This window comes from Nicotiana sylvestris, chromosome 6, assembly GCF_000393655.2.
Source record: "Nicotiana sylvestris chromosome 6, ASM39365v2, whole genome shotgun sequence".
NCBI classification, from domain to species: domain Eukaryota; kingdom Viridiplantae; phylum Streptophyta; class Magnoliopsida; order Solanales; family Solanaceae; genus Nicotiana; species Nicotiana sylvestris.
Window position 1 is genome coordinate 69,890,711 of NC_091062.1, and position 19,760 is coordinate 69,910,470.

General features: G+C 38.6%; 1 protein-coding gene across 1 annotated transcript; it reads right to left on the reverse strand.

The window, feature by feature from the left end:
• Nucleotides 1-7,519: 7,519 nt before the first annotated feature.
• LOC138870752 (uncharacterized) lies at nt 7,520-8,452 on the reverse strand. Its single transcript, XM_070148587.1, has 2 exons — nt 8,080-8,452; nt 7,520-7,761 (listed from the first exon to the last, which is right to left on the reverse strand). The coding sequence occupies exons 1-2, from the start codon at nt 8,450-8,452 to the stop codon at nt 7,520-7,522; spliced, it is 615 nt and encodes a 204-aa protein (XP_070004688.1).
• Between the last annotated feature and the right edge of the window lie 11,308 nt (nt 8,453-19,760).

Sequence of the window (19,760 nt, forward strand, 5' to 3'; positions counted from 1 at the left end):
AGATGCAAACTGCCCAAGATATGATTGAGGTCACAAGCTTTGCATGTCCCGCCTTGATCCGAACAGTTGAAGAAAAATGAACCAGCATTCGCAGCTAACGAGCATCAAGATTTAGATCGGAGTCTGCAGGAAGAACCAGCCAAGACTCAAGATCAAGCTTTAGAAGATTTATAGATAGGAATCTTGTAACTCGTAGCTGATAGGTTTAGTTAGTCTTTTTCATTTTGATTTTGATATAATAACAGAACCGTGGACTGGAGCCTCGACGGAACCTCGACTCTCGAACTCATCACTCTATCATCCTTCAAAAACTACACTGACCTGATTCTTTTATAGTCAAGGATATGTAAGCAACCTCCGAAGCAAGGTTCGGTTAAACGTTTTTAAAATGCTTCCAAATGGAGTTTCAAACGGGCAAAAAATTACTCGTAATTGCTCACTTTATCTTTTCTCAAAAACTCTTCATGTTTTCGAGCAAAGAGGGGCAGCTATAAACACCTAATTTTTGCCCTACATGAAAATAACTCCTAAAAATAAATCAAAAATGATTCTTAAGGGATTTTAGAAGTTTTTTCTTTATTTAGTTGCATTTCATGCATTTTTAATATTTTAAAATCATATAAAAATCATAAAAAATGTCACATTTTAATTTTATGTCATCTTATGTCCAATTTGAATGTAGGAATTAATTATATTAAGAGAAATCACAAAAAATGGTCATTTTTACATATTTAGCTTTTAGTCTTTAGAAAGTAGTGTTTTTATTTAGTTTTAAGTTAATTAGTTATTTTAATAGATAAACAATTTTAATTTTTACAAATTAGATTGATTTAGGATTTTATTAGATTTTAATCAAAGAAAAAGAAAAATAAAATAAAAAGATTTTGATTTAGTCTTCCTACCCCAAAGTTAATTAGCCCAAATTCACGACCCAAATCCCTTCAAGCCCAAAATAATGAGCACATACTCATTCTCCATTTGACCTAACTTAATTCCTACCCCTATAAAATAATCTTTTAACTCTTAAAATCAAATAGGACACTAAGAGCTAGACAACAAGGGAACGGCGCATTTTGGAGTAAAAGAGCTTCTCCTCCATTTCCATCAAAAACCAAGACAGACCTCTGCCCAAGGAAGTTTCAAATTGAAACATTCCCAAAAATGAGTTATCTTCCCCAAGTTAAAATCTAGTAAATGAATCCCTATTTTCCAATTCCATTACCCACTGTATTTTCCAAAATTCCTAACATATAAAGAGAACAAGATCCAGCGACCCTTACAAAGCTCATTGTTCATGAAATTCTTCAAGATAAGGGAACAATTAAAAAAATTGAGAAGTGTTTGGACAGAAATCAAAAAAGAAGTCGAAGGTTTTGAGAATTCGAGGTGAAATTCCTGGTTCCGGTTCCACCATACGATTTTTGTTGTTGTTTGTCGGTGGATTTCTGGGACCAAAGAAGTGTACATTTGCTTATTTTTCCATTGTCAATTAGAAGAATTTCAGTTTAGCAGGTTCATTTCTTTTATCTTTCTCTCTATTTCAAATGAATTAAATTTTGAATGGTTATTTTATTCATGTTCCTCTGTGTTAATCTATGTCTAAAATGAATTTTAACTTAATTTGTTGTCTGATTCTTTTTGCTTTTGTGCTTGGTGTTCGTTGTTGGCAGTGGCATCTTCAGAGAGATTAGGGAAAACTGTTTCTGTCCAGAATGAGGAAGATGAGAGAAAACCATGTAAAATACTATATTTTCTGCCTTCTTGCCTTTGAAATCCTCTAAGCTAGCTGCCAATTAATAATTAGTTACGAATATTTATCCAACACATGCATCAACGTATAAAGAAATTAATTGTGTATTCTTGAAGTTAGAGGAATAGCCAAATAAATATTTAAACTCAATTTTGTAAAGACTATTAAAAGATCATATAATGTCATGTTTCTGTATTCATGTTAGTATAATCAAAAGACAATATGATATTAGATCAAAGACAATATTTGATAACAAAGTGAAATGGGGTTTTTGGTTTGTTTAATCTATTTTATATATGTTCTGCTTTGTTGCTTATATGTTCACTGTTGTTGCTATTTTATGGGGAAAGTCTTTTAAATCTTCGGTGCCTGGTAATTATTAGTTGTTGTCTGGAAAGTAATTGATTTAAGGTCATGGTTTCGATTGGTTTACTGCACCATCGGAAGCACTGTGCCGGTGCTACTTTGAGTCTGTTTTTTGGAGTTGCTTACAACTACGGAACCTTTGTTATATTTCTTACCCATTTGTTATAGATTGTTGTTGATTTCACTTCTGTTAGCTGCATTGCTAGTCCCGGGCTGGCTTTGGCTCCTTAAAAGAAATACTTGTGTTTGGCCTCATTGCTACAAGAAAAGACACAAGGTATCAGTCAAAAAACAGAAGTAAGATTTAGATTAATTTCGTTTAAGTAACAAAGTGGGTTTGGGTGCTAAAGTGAGAGCATGGATAGTATGTTTATTTATTTTCTTCCTTGTATTTAAATTTTTTTTTAATTATCTTTTTTTACTGCTAGTATTCTTTAGGCATGTATTAAAAAATAAGTTATCGTGATTACATACACGTACGCGTGACATAGTTACGATACCAAAAAATATATATATCGAGGTATGTGTTTGCGCAACTTCAGTCAAACTTTCTTAATAATTAATAAAACATGATTAATCGTGTACACGTACGCATGACATGATTCGTGATGTGCCAAACAAAATGGGTATACATACGCATGACTCATTTTAGGATAATTTCTTAATTAAAAGTGGGGTAAAAAATAAATGCATATAGGTCCTAAAAATGAGTAGTTAAACAATTCAAGCCAAGTAATAATCACTAAGCGACCGTGCTAGAACCACGGAACCCTAGAATGCCTAACACCTTCTCCCGGATTAACAGAATTCCTTATCTAGAATTTCTGGTTCGCAGACTTTTAAAATAAAGTCAAAACTTCCTCGATTTGGGATTTTAAATAAACTGGTGACTTGGGCCACCAATTAAACTATTCCAAGTGGCGACTCTGATAAATTAAATAATCCCATTTCGATTTATGTCACTTTAATTGGAAAAACTCCTATATACCCACGGGGAGTAAAAAGGAGGTGTGACAGTTCTTAAGGTGATTCAGGTCTCCCAAAGGGGAAATTGAGAAGAGGTTTATATAGCATTGAGTCAAGCAAGTAAACAAGGAAAGAAATCAAGTAAACACGAACAAAAAGAGTAAAATATCGCATGCAATCAGTAAAGTAATTGGAAAGGAAAAAAATCAAACTCTAAACCCTAGTTAGGGTTTAATACTCAAAAATCGACCAACTGGTATGAAGAATCAAGCCTTTCATCATGTATATGGACGAGATATTGTCCAAACCTCCAAGATTGAGGTTGATTCCAGTCCGATATAGATATGTTGTTTGCAAAAATTAGGCAAATACCTAAGTAATATCACAAACGTAGATGTGGTAAGCAAATAATAGTGGAATCCCATTATCAACGGGATCAGGAGGGGGAATTAAGGGAGAGACAGCTAGGGTTCTTCAGAAGAGAGAAGGGGAGAGTTAAGGGGATTTAGGTCGGTTGTTATGTGGGAAATGAGGTAGGGTTTTCAGGTTTGTTTAGTTAAAAGGGCTTGGGTGAGCGAGAGTCGTTGATCTTGAGAGACCAACGGCAAGGATTTAAAATATGAAAGGGGCGGGTCATTTAAAACGGGTACCGACCGGGTTAATTAAAGGAGTTGTTTGTTTTGGGTTGTGGGATTGGGCTTAACTAGAGGTGTTGGACGTTTGGCCCATTAAATTGGTCTAGAATTGGCTCCAAATTGGGCTACAAATTAAATATACAAAAAATATATTTATAAAAAGTAATTAACAAATAGTAAAAGTATTATTTATGTAGTAAGATGCTTTAAAATAATAGTTTGATATTATAAAAATATAAAAATGCTATTTGGGCATCAATAATGTAATAAAATATAATTATGCACAACATATAGGCTATTACTATAAAATTATGTAAAATAGCTTCGAAATACAAATATAATTATATAAAATAAATTAAAATATTATAAAATATATATGTTGATGCAAATAATAAATTTGGATGATTATGTCCTCACAAAATAATTTAAAGGGGTAATTAATACATATTTAAATAATTTAAATGCAAGAAAATTAATTTTAAAGCTTTAAAATTATAAAAAATCATAGAAAATTCTTACATGACTCCTGTAAATTAGGTAATAATGCAAGTAATGATATTTTGAAAGTATATAGGGTATTTATAAAATATGAGGTTAAAATTGGGTATCAATAGCTGTCCCTCTTTACCCGGAAATAATGAAAGAGTTGTCGGGTAAAGAAAATAACGACCAATTTTGTCCGAAGTGAGTGAGGAATGAAGTTTTGAAAAAAAAATCCCAAACCGTGGTTCTTGAGTTGCCTACATATCCCTAGTGTTACGGAAATCAGGCCGTGCATAGTTCTAGATCAAACAGCAAACGAAACCAATGTAGTTGTTATAAAAGTGGTCGTGTGTTTTGAAAAAGGATCTTTTGAGTAGGATAGTGTCATGAGTAACAGATAACTTCAGGTGGGGTTATGAATGCAAATTGAACGTTACGAATGTACAAGGTAGTCATTTGGACGGTTATACAACAAAATGTAATCAAATGCTGATCATCGGTTATGTTTGAGGTAGTCAAAGGATATGGATGTTGTGAATGGAAACCAGAGCGAGAATTGCTCCTATTTGTAGAACGGTTACCTCCCGAGTTACCTGTAAAACATAAAACACGATGCACACAAATATACGAGGTTATTGCAAAAATTTAAACATGATGCAAATTCCCTTTGGACCATGAGAGTTGTCTTTGAACCATGAGGATGATGTCCGTAGACTATGACGTCCTGGGAAATGAAGCGTATCATAAGGGATTCACAGGCCATGGAATGGTTTCCTCGGGCCATGAAGACGGTGCCTCCAAACTATGATGTCTTTGAATAATGGTATGCAATTTTGAGAGATCCTCAAGCCATGACATGGTGTCATCAGGCTATGAGGATGGTGCCTTTGGACTATGATGTCTTTGGACAATGTGGAGATGTTTCAACCCATTAAATGCAAGTATGTGGTAATATCGATCATTTGATAAAGGAACATGTGATGCTTTGTCATATGCGAGAACGAGACGAGACAAGGCTTAGTCTCGTATGGAATGAGGGCAATATTTAGCCTTATGCAATATGGAGGAAGTGTTTAGCCTCATGCAAGGAATGGAGACAATGCATAGTCTCATGTAAAGAAAGGCAGTGCATAGCCTTATGTAATAGTGGAGGCAGTGCTTAGCCTCATGCAAGGTGAGGGTAGTGTTTAGCATTATGCAATATGGAGGCAGTGCTTAGCCTCATGCGAGGAATGGAGACAATGCTTAGTCTTATATAAAGAAAGGCAATGTTTAGTCTTATGAAATAGTGGAGGCAGTGCTTAGCCTCATGCAATGTGAGGGTAGTGTTTAGCCTTATGCAATATGGAGGAAGTGCTTAGCCTCATGTGAGGAATGGAGATAATGCTTAGTCTCATGTAAGGAAAAGCAATGCTTAGCCTTATGCAATAGTGGAGGCAGTGCTTAGCCTCATGCAAGGTGAGGGCAGTGTTTAGCCTTATGCAATATGGAGGCAGTGCTTAGCCTCATGTGAGGAATGGAGATAATGCTTAGTCTCATGCAAGGAAAGGCAATGTTTAGCCTTATGCAATGATGTGGGCAGTGCTTAGCCCTATATAAGAGGAGCAATGATTAAATGCGAGAGGGAAAAGTATTTCTTATCTTGATGCGTTTTGCGACTTCTAACGGTGTAAAGGTAGTGATCCTGTTGCATATATATATTTGCGGACGTTCTCGTTATGTCCATCATGCCTACATCCAAAGAATAATTGTGAGTTTCGGAAAGGGGGAAGGTTGGTTCGTGCTCCCGATTCCTTGCTTTGCCCTTGATCTTGTCTTGAGGTCCTATTTGAGTCTCCCCGAGTAGCGTCTGGCTACTGTAGAAAAATAAAAAACTTCGAAAAACATGCATTTGTCATAAATCGTTTATACAAAAAATTAGTTGTTTGAAATATGTGATAATGCCTGAGAGTAAATAATTTTAAGACACGCTTTTGAGACATTGCAACCTCCTTAACTCGAAATTTCAAGGATCCTCCTCAAAATTCTATCGTAGTTTAAATGTGTACTTCTAGCGATGCATTCCTTGGTGATTCTAAACATGATGAGATCGGACAAACTCGAGATCTTGCCCCAGTTTCTTACCATAGGGGAATGAAGATTTTATTATGATGTGACCGAACCCACAGGGCTGCCTACGTATCCCCTCTTAAACGGGAATCAGGTCAAGCATAGTTTAGTTATATTAAATAGAAAGTACAAGCATAGTATCTCTTGACTGCGTACGGCCAAATCTCTCTATCCATTTCTGCAAGTATAAGTGCTCCTCTTGTTAATACTTGGTGAACCATGTAAAGGACTTGCCAGTTGGGTGAAAATTTTTCCTTTGCTTCATTCTGATGTGGGAAGATTCGTGTCAATACCAATTGCCCCGGTGTAAATTGCTTTGGCCTAACCTTTTTATTGAAAGTTCTTACCATTCTATTCTAGTAGAGTTGACCGTGAACAACACACTGCGTTCATTCTTTTACCATCAATGAGAGCTAGTTGTTCATATCGGTTCCGTATCCATTCCACATCGCTGAGCTCGACGTCTTGTATGATCCTTAAGGAAGGAATTTCCACTTCACTCGGGATAACAGCCTCGGTACCATAGACCAGTAGGTAGGGGTTTCCTTAGTGGATGTGCGAATAGTGTTGCGATACCCGAGCAAAGCAAATAGTAGCTTTTCGTGCCACTACTTGCAGTTGTCCACCATTTTCCTTAATATCTTCTTGATGGTCTTGTTGGAGACTTCTATGGCTCCATTCATTTGTGGCGTGTATGATGTAGAGTTCCGATGCTTGATCTTGAATGTTTCACACATAGCTTTCATCAAGTCACTGTTGATATTGGAGGCATTATCAGTAATGATTGACTCAGGTACTCCAAATCGACGAACAATGCGGTCCCGAACAAACTTTACTACGACCTTCTTAGTTATAGCCTTATAGGATGCGGCTTCAACCATTTTGTGAAGTAGTCTATAGCCACCAAAATGAACCTATGTCCGTTTGAAGCTACAGGTTCGATTGGTCCGATGACATCCATTCCCCAAGTAGAGAAAGGCCAGGGCAAACTCGTTGCATTGAGTTCGTTGGGCGGCACTCGTATCATATTAGCATGTATCTGTCATTGGTGACATATTTGAACATATTTGATACAGTCTCTCTCCATAGTCATCTAGAAATACCCTGCTCTTAATATCTTCTTGGCCAAAACGAAACCATTCATGTGAGGTCCGCAAGTTCCAGCATGTATTTTTTCGAGCAATCTAGATGCCTCCTTGGCATCAACATATCACAACAATCCCAATTCAGGAGTCCTTCTATACAGAATCCCTCCACTTTGAAAGAAATGGTTGGCCAATCTTCGAAGCGTGTGCTTCTGAGTGTGTGTAGTGTTCTCTGGATATTCTCCCTTTTTCAAGTATTCCTTGATGTCGTGGAACCATGGATTTCCATCAAACTCTTCTTCAGCATGAGCACAATAAGCTGGCTGCTTATGAATTCCTATTGGGATAAGATCTATGAAATTCTTGTCTGGATATTGTATCATGGAAGACAGGGTGGCTAATGCATCCGCAAACCCATTCTAAATCCTTGGAACATGTTTGAACTCTATCTTTGTGAACTTCTTGATCAACTCTTGTACACAATGCAAGTATGGAAATATTTTGGTGTTCTTAGTAGCCTATTCTCCTAGAACCTGGTGCACTAATAGATCAGAATCTCTAAATACCAGCAACTCCTAAATGTTCATGTCGATGGCCAACCTGAGTCCCAAGATGCAGGCCTCGTATTCTGTCATATTGTTGGGATATGTGAACCTTAGTTTTGTGGATACCGGATAATATTGACCGGTTTCTAATTCCAAGATAGCTCCAATTCCCACTCCCTTGAAGTTTGTCACTTCGTCGAAGAACATCCTCCAACCGTCGTATGCTTCGGTAATATCTTCTCCTACAAATGATACATCTTCGTCAGGAAAATACGTCTTCAGTGGTTCATATTCTCCGTTTATGGGATTTTCTACCAAGTGATCAGACAATGCTTGCCCTTTGACTGCCTTCTGAGTTACATAGATGATGTCGAACTCACTCAGCAATATCTGCCACTTTGCTAACTTACCACAGACATGGGTTTCTGAAAGATGTATTTTAGCGGATCCATCCTTGATATGAGATATGTAGTGTACGCACAGAAATATCGTCTCAACTTCTGGGCTATCCATGTCAAAACACAGCAGGTGCATTCCAACAAAGAGTATCGGGCCTCGTAAGGCGTGAACTTCTTGCTCAAATAATATATTGATTACTCCTTCCTTCCAGTTTCATCTTGTTGTCCTAGAACGCAGCAAAAAGGCCCTATCCAACACAGGCAGATAAAGCAGCAGAGGCCTTCCTGGTTCTGGCTAGGACCAATACGGGCGATTTAGATAAATACTCCTTAATTTTGCCAAAGGCTTTCTGTATTCTTCAGTCCAACTTGTTGCAACATCTTTCCTCTGCATTTTGAAGATTGGATCACATATCACCGTCAATTGTGCTATAAAACGGCTGATATAATTGAGGCGTGTCAGAAAACTCATCACATCTTTCATATTCTTTGGCGCTGGAAAGTCCTGGATAGCTTTGATTTTTTGATGGGTCTAGCTCAATACCTTGGTGGATAATGATGAAACTTGACAATTTTCCAGTAGGGACTCCAAAGGCACATTTTGCAGGGTTCAACTTCAAGTTGTATTTTCGAAGTCGATCAAAAAATTTCTTCAAGTCTGCTATATGGTCCGAACTCCTTTTAGATTTAATGATAACATCATCCATGTACACCTCTATTTCCTTGGGTATCATGTCATGGGAGATAGTCATCATGGACCTCATGTAGGTGGCCCCGGCATTCTTCAAACCAAACAGCATCATTTTCTAATAATATATTCCCCATTGTGTGATAAAGGCAGTCTTTTTGGCATCCTCTTCATCCATCCAAATCTGATGGTATCCTGCAAAGAAATCCACAAAGGATTGGAGTTCATGCTTGGCACAATTGTTATCAATATAGGTATGTTAGGAAGCAGGAAATCATCCTTAAGACTCGCTTTGTTCAGATCTCGGTAATCAACACATACTCTAACTTTCCTATCTTTCTTTGGAACCGGCACAATGTTGGCTAACCAGGTGGGGTATTCGACCACTTGGAGAACTTTGGCTTTGATTTGTTTGGTGACCTCCTTTTTTATCTTCAAACTCATATCTGGCTTGAACTTTCTGAGCTTCTACTTAACAGGTGGACACATGGGATTGGTGGGTAGCTTGTAAGCTACTATGGATGTGCTTAACCTAGTCATATCGTCGTATGACCTTGCGAAGATATCCTCATACTCCTTTAGGAACCTGATACACTCTTCTTTTTATGGAGGTGATAGATGAATGCTTATACGAGTTTCCTTGACTGTTTCGGAATCCCCTAAGTTAACGGCCTCAATTTCCACCAAATTAGACTTCGGTTTGTCTTCAAAATTCTCTACTTCTTTTACAATTTCCTCAGGTATTACATCATCTTCCAGATCTTCCGAATCAGTATCCTTATATTGCGTTGTCTCATTACATGTCACAGTCGTAGGTTCATCAGGATATGTAATAATTATGCTGGAAAAAATGAAGAAAGATAACAGTAAATATGAAAAGCAATAATGTATTAATAAAACTTTAAAATGTCTACAAGTACGACTAGATGGCTCAAGTAATTATTTCAAAACAAAATACCATAAATGTCTTAAATTCTCAAAACAGTTTGAAAATAAGCCTTGTTAATTTGCTAGGCTACCCAGGAACTCGGCGAGCCCAGGATTATGCAGCAGTCCAATTCTTGAGAACAGCTCCCTCTTCCATTGACTGAATGGTAAGGTCTTCCTCCTCCTCCTCCTTAACAATTGCACTGTATTCCATGTCTTCTTCATCTAGAAACAATTTTCTCATACCAGCGAAAATCTCAGCTTCATCAGATCCCCACATTATGTCAGCCTGATGGAATGTTTGATGCAGAGGTGGTATGGGTTCGCAGATAATAAATGCACGTAATGGTGGTGTCCAGTCCTGATGTTCTTGCACGGTATATTCATACCCGAGTCCAAAGGTCATGCCATGATACTATGGTTGCATGGGTTTGGTGATCCTCTAAAACTTTTTACCAAGACCCTTGTCTGGTTCATATCCTGTCCACAACACTATGCTTTCTATCTTGCTTCTCCATCATCGATCATTTTCAATTGCGTTAAACCTCTCAATGCAATGATATGTTTCTCCGCCCAACTTCTTCCTGTTTTTAATGACTGGAACAGTTTGATTGGTATAGATGGGATTGCTTCCATCTCCATGAATGATCACCTCCTGATGATTCCACTCGAACTTCATAGCCAGGTGCAGAGTAGAAGTCACTGCCCCAGCTGCATATATTCATGGTCGTCCCAACAATAGGTTGTAAGTAGCCGATATATCTAGCACTTGGAACTAAACATCAAACCAAGTCGGACCTATCTATAGATCAAGGTTGATTTCTCTGATAGTGGCTCTCAGAGATCCATCGAATGCCTTCACATTCATGCTTCCCATTCATATCCTGTGCATGCCCTTACCTGATCTTTTCAGAATGGTCAATGGACATATGTTCAGACTTGAACCTCCATCTATCAGGACCTGGCAATAAACTTGTCCTCAAATTGCACCGTGATACGCAACTCCTTGTTGTGACTCAACCCTTCTGGTGGTAACTCATCTTCATGGAAAGTAATTTTATGACTCTTCAGTACCTGTTCGACCATGTTAGCTATCTCTCTACTAGTGATGCTGACAGGTACATAAGCTTCACTTAACACCTTCATCAAATTATTCTTGTGTGCGCATGAGTTTTGCAATAGTGATAAGATGGATATCTGAGCATGGGTCTTGTTCACATGTTCAACAACAGAGTATTCCCTTGCTTGTATCTTCCTCCAAAGATCGTCAGTGCCAGTCTCAACAATAGGCAACTTAGGTGCAGCTTCTTTGCTTATTCCTCCCAGATTCTCAGGTGTGTAAACTCTGCCAATTCTAGTCATACCTTGCACGGTATCTGTTTCTTCCATTTTGGCTTTCCCCTTTCTTCCACAACATAATACCACAGGACGGTATTAGACTTGTAAGATGGTATGAGAGCTACTATTACAGTGAAGGGTGTAGCTACCTTAACTTCAAATGGTGCCTGGGTTTGTACCATAACTGGCGTGAGGGTGACTGGAGATGTTTTAGGAGCGTCTCCCTCTCGAATGAGTCCGATGGACCCTTCCTGATCCCATTACTCATCAGTTTCTATCATGTTTACTCCCTCACCTCTGTGATCTAGGAGAGGGTTATTGCGGACATTCGGTGCAACTTTCTTTGCTTGTATAATTAGTGTCGATCAATGTCTAAATCTTGTGTTTCAATGTGCGGCATTCCTCAATGGTATGACCCTTTATGCCTGAACTATAAGCACATGTCTTGTTGGGGTTGATGCATTGGTAAAGATTTTCCACAACAACAGTAATAGGGGTGATGTGACTAGCAGCCTTTAGTCTCTCATACAGTAATTGGGGTGTATTGTCTAAGAGGTCTGCGGTCGAAATTTGGACGTGTCTTTGGGTAGTTTTGGCAGGCGAGTAGAGGTGAATCGTAATATGTAGGTTAAGTGTTGTAGGTATGGTAGGTGGTGATAGGGTATTTGTATTTTAGGGATGAGGGTTGATATGTGGGTGGAGGTGTTTGGTATGTGAGGAGAGACTTTGGGCCCTAGGCTACCATCACGACACTCACTTCTTTATTCTTCGAAATACCTCCTGATTGCAAGGCTTTATTTGTGTCTTGCAGCAACTCAAAACTATTCACCATCCCACTTTTGATTCCTTCTTCTATTATCTCTCCAACTTGATGATATTTGAGAACTTGTGATTCTTTATAACTATCAATCTTTCATAATTCTGTGGATCTTGAGCTCTAACAAAAAACTTGTTCATTGGTTCTTCTTCGAGTGCTGGCCTTACCTTTGCGGCCTCTGATCTCCAATGAGTAGCATACTCACGAAAGCTTTCTGTCAGCTTTTTCTTGAGGTTTTAAATGTAGATAACGTCTGGCACATTTCTGTGTTGAACTTGAATCTGTCCATGAAGTCTGATACCATACTTACCCAATTTCCTATTTTTTTGGGTTTTGACTGATATACCAAGACAAGGCGTCTCTTGTAAGACTTCACATGAACAGCTTCATACAAATTTGTTCATTCTTACCTACTCCTACAAGCTTGTCGCAATATGTTCTTAGATGCACCTTCGGATCACTAGTGCCATCGAACATTTCGAACTTTGAAGGCTTGTAACCCTTTGGCAGTTCCACACTGGCTGAATGGACAGATCTTCGTAATTAAGACCTTCAACGCCTTTCCTACCTTCAACACTTTGGACTCTCCCTATGAGTTTCTTGAGTTCCTCCACCATAATTCTAATGAGCAGGCCCTTCTCAGTCGGTTCAGGTATATATAGGGTTTGTTGTGGATTATGGGCAATGTTTCAGCATATATCGGATTTCTCTAATGAGTTCCTGGAACTTGGGTATATGAATGATCATTGGTCGAGTTTTGGGGATCGGGAGTAGGTTGTGGTGCATTTTAGGGAGTGTGATAAGTAGTGGTTTGCGGGTATTGAGTTGGATGATGGTGGTGGTGTTGAGGGGTTTGCACTGGTGGTGGGTTAAGGTTATAGGGTGGTGCGGGATTATGATACTTGTGTTGTGCGGGAGGATTCGGAGCTATAGGTGGCGGATTCTGATTTTGTGTGTTTTGTGGTGGTGTTTGGTTAAGGGTAGTCAGGTTTTACTGGTTGATGTCGGGAACATTGAGAGTAAGGGAAAGGTTGGCCAGATTTCAGACCTACTCAAGCTCGCCCTGTAGTTCCAAGATTTTCTTCTCCAAATGTAAGACCAACTCATTCTACCCCGTAATGCTTCTACCATCTAAAGTTTCAACACTTTCCGCCACGGTAGCATTATCTTTCTGGATACCACTTAAAAAATCATCCATTTCCTCTTTGCCCTTGCTTTTGCTTTTCGCGTCTCTAGGTGGAGGATCTCTGGATCTAGTGTGGTATGCTGATGATTCCAGTATTCACAAACCAACCTTTGGAAATGGGAATAAATAAATAAATAAAAACAAAAAGGTAACCAAGTTAGTAAGGTGAAATAAAAGATTGTTTGTAGTATTTAAACATGTTTCACAAAAACAATTCGCGACCTAATTTGGGGACCTCATTGTGCCTGAGGTAGGACTAAGCGACACATAGACTCGGAGAAAATTGATGCCAACATTTGCTTCATTTCATTAATGCGAAAAATAAGCCAAAACAAACTTTCACTGAATCAACAATAATAATAAAGTCACTAATGGCATTAGGCCTTATTACATCGAAATATAGAAAGCAGTAAAGAACATCATCTCCTAATCAACTTGGTCCCTGACGGACCTTCTCCATGATTGGCCCTCTTAACCCCATCAATCATTTTTCCCAGATCGCGCATGTCCAGCAATAAGTAAGCCTTTTCCAGCTTCCTTCATTCATCATTGTCCATGCCTGACAATCCCAAAGTCTCATTCTCATCTTCCCTTTTAGCTCCATCAACCCTTGCTCCAAGTATTCTAATCTCTTTGTTGACTTAGTGGCAATTTCTTTTCTTTCCCTTATCGCCTCCATGTTTACTTTGTGCTACTCTAGATGCTTAACTTCTGAGTCGAACACCCTTTTGTGTAGCCTTTTGTACTTCACATGTGCCTCGGCCACTTCATCTATGATCCTATCCTTCAGATTGACTCCTGGTTTAACGTCCCCAGCTACGTCGTCTTCCATCCATGATAGATAGTAGTACATATGGCCGGTGTAATACCTATCTGGCTCAATAGTTTCTCCTTCTACAATGATTTTTTGGTTCCAAATGTGTTGCGCTTCGAACTTGAATGGGATGACATCTCCCTTGAAATCTACCTTGTATTGGAAACCCGAGGTATGACATGTTTTCTTCCAGCTTGCCTCATTACCCTTATGGGAGCGTAAGGATAGATGCCTCGCAGCCCGATAAGTACCAAATAATTAGTCCTCCTTGACCTAATGATGAACTCACTACTAGGAAACCATTCAAACATCCAATGCACCTGCTCGTATGTCAAATTACTGAAGAAACGCACCCAACCTACAATATTTCTAGGCTTTGCAAACCTATCTAGACAAAACGTCATTTTCTTTTGGTGATGGTTGGCTATGTAGTCATTCAGTGGCCTTTGCAGAAGATGTTGACGGTACTCACCCCTCTGGAAGTGTTCCAACAGCCAGATTTGTAGCAATAGATTGCAACCCTCAAAGTGGCTGAACCCATGCTTGTACCGATCTAGAGCACGGTACATCTTAGCTAAGATCATTGGATGATAATATAAGTTTGTCCTTCGATGCCATCCATTAAGGTCCTGGCGACCATGGCTAAGCGAGAATGAATCCTTCCTCCTTATCAACAACCCCAAGAAGAAAACAATGAAAACATAAACCCGGTGATGCACCCATCCCAAAGAAGTAATGGCTAGTTCATCATGATGAAGACGATATAATTTGCTATGCCCATAATGCTCGTAAAGAAACTTAAAAGGGATGTATGATTTCTTTAGACAGAGCAGTTCATCATTTTTCTTAAAACCCAATATTTTCAGAAAACTGCGGGGAGTACGATTTTCTGGCACTAGTAGTCCCGGACTATCCCATGGTTATTTGGAGAAACCCCCTAGTTCTTCCAAGAGAGGAGTCATTTCTATGTTGCCAAATCAGAATACAATTCTTTTCTCATCCCAAAACATGGTAGCGGTCTCGATCAGTTCCCTATTTAGCCGAATGTTCATCAAAGACGGCAAGTCACCAAGTACTCTCCTCACATGATTTTTATCACAAGGTGCAAGTTCTTTCTATCAATCAAGTAGCAAATGCGGGATATTTTGGACTATATCGAACCTAGGGATTTTGTGCTTCATTTTCTGCAAACAAATAAGAGTTAGCCTTTTTCCCCCTCTAGATTCGACTACTTACGCAATGATGATCGACATGGTTGCACATTTTTTCCAAGTAATGCACATAATATGATAGTTTCATTTAGGATTATAGAAATCCCGTCGAACTTTGGACAAGGTTTATCTAAGCGGGTTGTTATGTCAATAACGCTTCAACCTGTACTAGGTTTAGCATGATGCATGTATATTTCAAATTGGAGTGGGGTTTCTAGAAAGGTCTAGACTGGTACTCCCAATGGACAACTTGGGAGGGAAAGGCACGGGATCATCGACTGTACCGATGATCGACTATTCTACCGCAAATAAGCCTTTCCGCTTTAAAAGGGTGATTTCAGAAAAGCGCAGACACTCATTAAGCGCCACTATGTTGATAATTGGCACAAGTGGAATATGATGTGGGGCATGCTTTATGCACAAATAATAACGCGTTACCAAGTATTTGCATGCAAAAGTAGTAAATAACATAGTAAAGGTGAACATGAAAAGAAGAGAAAAGAAAAGAAAGACAAAAAGAGAAGTCAATTTAGCTCATGAAAAAATGTGCGAGAACGTAATGAAGCATGTAGGGAAATAGGGATGGGAGAATAATAATATAGCAATCTTAGACAAGTTGAAGGAAATGGAGAGAGGTCATACATGTCATAGCAAATAAGGAGAATAATAGAAGGGATGTACATGACATAGCAATTTAAACAAATATAAGAAAATAAGGAAGGGATGTGCATGTCACAACAGTTTAACAAATATAGAAAAACAAGGAAAATAATCCACATAAGTCAAATTCGTTATGGTAAGAGCCTAAGTATCCCTAGCAGAGTTGTCATACTGTCGCGCTCCATTTTCTCGCGAAAAGCGGGCTTGTCTGACAACTCTTTTAAGGAAGGTATTAAAATAGAAGAGTCGTCACCTAATGATTTTAAGGTGTGTTAGGGAACCTATTTGGAATAACTCTATTTGACTAGTCCATGTCACCAAAGATTGGGTAAGGGATCAAGTTACTTTGAAGAGAAGGTGCTAGGCACTCTTTGAGGTCCTCAACTATAGGTCCCAGCTAGATTTTGAACTATGTGGATTATGTAATTAGGTTTGGTGATCAAATAAACAAAGGGAAATATAGGAGTCCAAGAGTCTTATCATAACATATGAGAATTGGTACATGTCCTTAATGATTACATGCGAGGTGCTGGAGAGAGTTGGTAAGGTGGCCTACAGACTTGGTTTGCCACCTAGCTTGTCGGGGGTTTATATGGTGTTTCATATTTCCATACTTCGAAATTACTATGAGGATTCATCACATGTGTTAGATTTTAGATTGGTATAGTTAGATAATGATTTGACTTATGTTAAGGAGCCGATGGCCATTTTTGATAGGTAGGTTCTAAAAATGAGATTGAAGAATATTGCATTGGTAAAGGTTAAGTGGAGAGGTCAACCAAAGGAGATGACTTGGGAGACTAAGCATGATATTCAGAGCAGATATCCTCAACTTTTGATATCTCAAGTATGATTCTAAACTTGTTCGAGGACGAACATTTGTTTAAGGGGAGAATGTAATGACCCAACCAGTCGCTTTGTATATTTCAGCCATGTTCCCTATTTGATGCTCCCCGTAAGCGTATTTTGTTGTTAAGTGACTCGCGGGGATGGTTGATTTTGACCTAGGTTTGGCTTTTTACGTAAACGACATCAGAATAATCTTTTGATGGTTCAATAGGTTCTTATGGTGAATTGGACTTAGATGTATGTCTGAATTTAGATTCGGAGTTTCCTAGGTTGATTTGGCTCTTTTTGGCAAAAGTTAGAAATTTGAAGTTTTGGAAGGTTCATAGGTTTAATCGGGAGTTGACTTTGAGGTTATTGGGTTTGGATTGTTATTCCGGGAGATTGAATAGGTTCGTTATATCATTTGGAACTTGTCTGCAAAATTTGGAGTCATTCCGATTTGGTTAGATATGGTTCGACGTGAATTTTGGAAGCTAGAAATTGATTAGTTCATTAGGCTTGAATTGAGATGCGGTTTGTAGTTTTGATGTTATTTTGTGTGATTTGAGACCTCGAGTAGGTTCGTGTTATGTTTAGGATTGGTTGGTATAGTTGGGCGGGGTACTAGGGGGCATTAGGTGGGTTTTGTTTGGGCTTCAGATCATTTAAGGTTGAATTGCCTGATCAGGTCTGGTGTTTTTGCACCTGCGAGATTTGGTCCACAGGTGCGATTCTGTAGAAGCAGACCTGGGGTGACAGATGCGAGCTTGGATAGGATCAGGGATTTTTGTAGAAGCGGCAGCCCTTATGTAGGTGCACACATGCAAGAGCACTACGTGGAGCGCAGAAGTGGCTCCGCAGAAGCGAGTGTGCTTCGCAGGAGTGGAGGGTCGGAGGAGTTAGTGAACTCGCAGATGCAAGCCACTTTCCATAGGAGCTGGCTCACATAAGTGGGCTTTTTGTTCGCAAAAGTGGAATCACTGGGCAGAGTATATTTTTCGAGGATTTAGCTTATTTTATCATATTTTGAGATTGGGAGCTCGAATTGGGGCGATTTTGACCACTTGAATTGGGGTAAGTGTTCTTGACTCGGATTTGACTTTATTTTATGATTCCATCTTTGGTTTTGACTTTTGGTTGATGAAATCTATGCGAGAAAATGGGAATTTTGTGAGTAAATTTTAGAGAGTAATTATTTAGGACTTGAACTCCAATTTGAAGTCGGATTTGTATGAAACTTGTATACTTGGACGTGTATATGAATGGGTGGTCGAAATTTGTGACTTTTGTCGAGTTTCGGGAGGCGGGCTCGGGTTGACTTTTTGATATTTTATAAAGATTGAAGATTTTTTTACTTGGAACCGATTTCTATACCCGTATTTTATGTTATTGAGTTGTTTTGCTAGACTTGACCCGTTCGGAGGCCGATTCAAGAGGCAAGGGCTTTATAGAGTATTGATTTGCCTTGTTTGAGGTAAGTAGCTTGCCTAATCTTGTGTGAGGGAATAACCATTAGGCTTGTACCATGTTTATTCTCTGATATTGTGATGCGATGTAAATGCGAGGTGAAAAGCACACATGTGGGTGCTATATTTGAAAAATGACCGGATTAGACTTTAGATCTTTAGTATGTCATGATTTGATTGTGTACTTTTTTGATACCTGTATAATTCATTGTATGTCTATGCGAGCTTACCGTTTTCATGTTAGAGATCATGTTTAGGATTTTTATTTCCTAAATTGGCCAAGTTAGGCATTTATGGGATCATTGCTAAATTGATTTAGTTGTAGTCATGGTTTATATGTTGAACCCCCATCCACATTTATTTATTTTCATGTTCGTGTGCCCTTATGTTGATAAATTGTGAGTGTATGTCTTTGATGATGATTTGACAAGTTGCCTTATTGTAATTATGGCACTCGTGGAAATGTTGGGCGAATTGTTTGGGTGTTGGCACGAGGTTGTTGTCGTGCGATTGTGATTTATATTGTTATTATTGTCGGGTGCGATAGGGGCAGATATTGCTATTGTGTCGGGTGCAGAGCGATAAGGGTGGCTATTTCTATTATGTCGGGTACGGTGCGATAATGGCGGATATTGCTATTGTGTATGGTGCAAAGTGATAAGGGCAAATATTCCAATTGTGACACAAATATAGGTACGAGGTGTGATATGGTTGTCTTTCTATTTGATGACTTGTTGTCAAAACTGACCCCTTTACTTGCATTGAATTGTTATCAAATGTTCTTGTTACACCCTTGTACTTTCATTGTTGGAATGCGTCTTAAGTGAATCAGTATAAGCCGGAGAGTTTAAGGACCCTTACAAAGACAATGATGAGTTAACACATTGTTACAGAAGCATCGTGAGGATTGGAGGATAAACAAATCCTTTATAACCCCTACTTTTGGGGGTAAAAATAGGAATGATTAATATTCTAAGAAGGTCTTATTTTGAGGTAATTAAATCATATAATATTCGTATGTTTGAAATCAAACAAGTTGTAAAACAAAGTCGACAAAAGTTGTCACAAAATACATTTATAATTTTATTGAAATTTGGATCTAACGTCACTAAGTTTTTCTCTCAAAATACTTGGAGTTACGAGGTGATACCCACCAAATTGAAGATCTACGAGTCTAGTTTCTAATACATTAAATCGTCGATACGACACCGGAGTAGAGAGATATTTATAATTTTGTGATACTGCACAAGCAACTCCCTATGGGACCCACGTAGGTGGTGGTCGACCTACTTCATTTTTTAAAAGATTTGGACAAACATTCTTGCTCATTTTCTACCCAACTTCATCCTTACACTCATCTTAACCCTCCTAAATAGATTTCAAAGGTTCAAGGGTGATTCCAAAGTAATTACACTATATTTCAATATCAAAAGTTAGATATGGTGAGGAACAATACCTCTATGATGTTGTGATGATGTTCAGGGTTGT

What these genes read in the sequence shown, in the direction of transcription:
- LOC138870752 (XM_070148587.1), bottom strand. Translation starts at nt 8,452, where the DNA reads ATGGATAGCCCAGAAGTTGAGACGATATTTCTGTGCGTACACTACATA. An exon ending in TATCTTGGAATTAGAAACCG is followed by an intron (nt 7,762 to 8,079) that starts GTCAATATTATC and finishes TACAATATCCAG; the next exon opens with ACAAGAATTTCATAGATCTT.